General features: G+C 32.7%; 1 protein-coding gene across 1 annotated transcript; it reads left to right on the top strand.

Moving 5' to 3' along the window:
* The first annotated feature begins 263 nt into the window (after nucleotides 1-263).
* LOC105451817 (probable maleylacetoacetate isomerase 2) lies at nucleotides 264-3957 on the top strand. Its single transcript, XM_011692506.1, has 4 exons — nucleotides 264-488; nucleotides 1555-1606; nucleotides 3060-3208; nucleotides 3291-3957. The coding sequence occupies exons 1-4, from the start codon at nucleotides 468-470 to the stop codon at nucleotides 3537-3539; spliced, it is 471 nt and encodes a 156-aa protein (XP_011690808.1). The 5' UTR covers nucleotides 264-467; the 3' UTR covers nucleotides 3540-3957.
* The last annotated feature ends 45 nt before the right edge of the window (nucleotides 3958-4002 follow it).

Here is a 4002-nt window from a genome sequence, read left to right as displayed (position 1 = left end):
TGGTAGCAAGAAAAGCAGAAAGCAAAAATTATTAACTACCAACGCGAGTTCTGATTGGCTTCTGCTTTCCTGATTTCCGCTTTTCTGTCAAGGTGTGAATTCGCCCTTATGCGTTATGCAGTATTAAAAGTCTGTGCTCCCGACTTTACAGTCAAAAGGCCGGCATGTCCGCTCTCGGATCCTCTCTAGTCTCTGCTAATACAAATCGTCCTTGTGACAATCTGACTACACATGTGTGCCGAGGCCGTCTATTGGCCGCTCGACTCGCCGGCTTGAACATAGGCTGTTCGGAACAGCGGAGCGCGGAGGGGAAGCGACTGGCAGTCAGATAAAAAGGGGGAGGAGGTACGATTTCGCGCGTTCATCGCGATTCTGAATTATTTTTGACAGATTCAGCGGCACAGTATCGGTGTCGCCGGTCGGATAATCGAATTAGGCGAAAGGTGTGCGCTGTCCACGAGAGGCCGATGATGTCCGCGATGGGTAAGGTGAGTACTTGCGTGCAATTTAACCTTCTCTTGACGCAGGTAGGCAGGTAGACAAGTGCCGGAAAAGAGAAAGAAAAAAAAGATAATCTGGAATTGTGCTCGCTTTAGTGCTAGTGGTTATGCATTATTTCGTTTCAATGTGTTAAAATAACGTTGACGCGCCGACGAATCTTGGATTGGTGTATAATCACCATCGAAATCCCGGAAGCCGCGATCGTGCGAAAATGAACCCTACGTTTACTCCCAACCTAAATGATTATCGCGAGATGGGTAAGTACGGGAAATCAAATACCACGTCTCTTGCGGCCGGTCTTGATTCCTGCTCGAGGAAATTCACGTTGACGAAACTTTCTGGCCTGCGAATATATTTGATAACGAGAATGTACGCCGATAGTGTATAACGTGCATGTATGTGTGCGCGCGCGCGTAGAACTATTCCGCTTGACTTCAGCCTTCGAATAAATGAATAGGACTGCATGCAAAAGTTAAAACATGTTTATGTACTGTTTGCAGAGTTATAGATCTAATACTTTTTCTTTTTATCACGCAACTATGACATGAACCTCCTGTATCTCCTTTTCAGTTTTTACTATTTATAAAAATTGCACAAATAAATTTAGAGAATTTATTTATGAGAATTGCGTAATTTTATAAAAAGCTCCGAAAGTGTTTTCCAGAATTTCTTGAGTATTAACATTTTTGACACATTGCGTATTTATTTGCATATATATTAAGATTTACTTTTTCAAAAACTTTTTTTTAGAACTTATGCAACAACCAAGTTTTGCAAATCGCCGATTTATACTTTGGATGCTTATCTAAAATAGTAGATAGAATATCTATCAAATGATTTGACTGTCATTAGCATCAATGATTGTAACAAGCATGTTTAATGAATTCGCGTTTCGACTCTTGCAACTCGTTCCTGTTTACATCTACCGGTGGCCATAAATTTTTTTTCTAGCGCGTGAACTGGTTTTACAACCGGCTTCAGTTATGTTAAATTTTTGAAGTTGACTTGCATAATTGAGCTTCACATATTCATGTATTTGTCTTCTTTTTACAGCCGGTGCTTTACTCCTACTGGCGGAGTTCTTGTTCCTGGAGGGTAAGAATTGGTGAGTGAGAGTTTGCGTGTGATTTTATATAAACCGAGTTATACAAATTTGGAAAATCGTCAAAATAAGAAAAAATTAGGGAATTAAAAAATAGTCAATAAAAATGAAAATTTAATCAAGACAGGAAAATTATTAACAAGAAAAAGCTATTATACAAAGTAAGTGTCATTGACTTTGAGTGTGATTTTTATGGTGTGCAGATGATTTTTGTCCTAATATATCGGTAAATAAAATATCTGTAAATATGCAGCAATTATCTACTGACTGGCTCGGGTTTAAGTTAGGTAAGATTTAAGTTTCGGTTGTGCCACTTTTCTTTGCAATTTTTTTTACAATATTTGCAATAATTGTAAGTAACTGTTATACTGGACTTTAAAATTTAATTTTTTTACAAAGCTTATAAGCGCATAAAACTTTTTATTTCTTCAAAAACCTCACTGCATATCTGTGGATAATATCTTACCGGTGTAACTTATTGTTAAGGAAGAATCACCTGCAAAAAAGTTCTATTTAAATCAGTGATTTACTATACTTTGTGACTTGTTAAAATGTTAAATTTTTGTGTTATTCTAAATTACCAATTCAATTACTTTTTTAGAAGTACTTAAATATTTAAATTATTAAACAAAATTTATTTAATTGTTTAAAGAAGCACTAAATATTTAATAAGATTTTTTACAATCTTGTGAGTAGTTTACAAAAAGATATTAACGGTATATTATAGTTAAAAAAAAATTAAATAGAATTGCAAGATTAAAGCTTTTGTTTTCAAAAATTTATAAAAAATTTAAAACAATTTGAAATTATATTTTATTTTAATTTTTTATTTATTTTTTGTATTTTCTTGAAATAAATATAAAATTTAATATTTTTTTCTTTGTTTTTATACGGTGTTTCAGTAAAAGAATGTCTAAAAAGTGATAAAAAAAAATCATAAATTTTTTTTCTGTTTTGAAACCCAAAAACTATTTTATATATGTTAAGTGCATTGATATCAAATATCTGTAGTCTATAGAAAAAATATATTATAAAAAAGCTATATTTTTAAATAATTTATTATTGCCGCAAAAATAAAATATTTAACAAACAATTCTTAACGAAAATATCTATACAACTTGTAATTATTATTTTATAAATAAAAAGTTTTATTTATGTTGCTGTATAGACAATTTATTTTTTAACTTTCAAATGGTACACTTCTTTCAAGCACCCACTAATGGAACAATGGTACAAATTTGGATTTGATATCTTAAATTGTACATCTGTTCTGAGGAAAAAACAGAAATGTTTTGAACATTAGTTACAATTTAACGTAGTGGGAATAAGCCACGACAAATGTCTCTGTGCAAATGCCAGCAATTGTTCAGGGTGCGAATTCGCACTCTTGTACCATTTAAAGGTTAAATGTGTTTTTAATATTTACGAACTTAATGTTTTTGGTGTTTGTCAATAGCATTGAATCTAAAGGAAATACCATATGATATAAAGCCTGTTAGTCTGGTGAAGAGTGGTGGAGAACAACATTCCAATGAATTCCGTGAAATTAATCCAATGGAGCAAGTCCCTGCGCTCCATATTGACAATCATACCTTGATAGAGTCTGTGAGTAAATTGCATCATAAGTATTCTTGTAGTTGTGACTTTAGAATTTATATAGAATAACAAGCAAGTTTTTTAAATGTAGCTGAATATCTTACAATACTTGGAGGAGACGAGGCCGAATCGTCCATTGATGCCAGCGGATCCTGTCAAGAGAGCTAGAGTGAGAGAGATTTGCGAAGTAATTGCCAGTGGCATACAACCATTGCAAAATCTCGTTGTTCTAATCTATGTCGGAGAGGAACGTAAGAAGGAATGGGCGCAGCATTGGATCACGAGAGGATTCACAGGTATTATGATGATAATAAAAAATTGTACTCAGGTAGCAAACTGATTTATTTGTCGTTATTCTAACGTTATTCTGATTCAAAATGTCACAAAAAATGTTATTTGGCAAATAATGTTAGCTTGTTACATTAATAGTAATTGTCGAATTGTAAACTTGCAATAAAAGGCGAATATAAAATTTTTTTCACGAAAACCTTCATATTTCAAATTTAAATAAATAATAAATTTTTAATAAATAATTATAAATGAAAAAGCGTTATTTTGTAAATAGTTACTTTGTACGTCTAGTGTATCGCCTTTAAATGCTGGTAATATGAAAAACAGGGATATTTGCAATTATAATCATTTATTGAATATCAAGATTGTCGAGAAAAACATTAGATAACATCGCGATCTTCGCGTGTATTAAAAAGGAAACGACATGCCTAGTCATTAATATACAAATAATTGTTTTAATAACAGGTTTATGTGTAATTAACATTGATAATACTATTTTTCAGCCGTGGAGA

This window comes from Wasmannia auropunctata, unplaced genomic scaffold, assembly GCF_000956235.1.
Source record: "Wasmannia auropunctata unplaced genomic scaffold, wasmannia.A_1.0 LD336043.1, whole genome shotgun sequence".
Lineage (NCBI taxonomy): Eukaryota > Metazoa > Arthropoda > Insecta > Hymenoptera > Formicidae > Wasmannia > Wasmannia auropunctata.
This window is presented reverse-complemented; position numbering and strand designations above follow the sequence as displayed.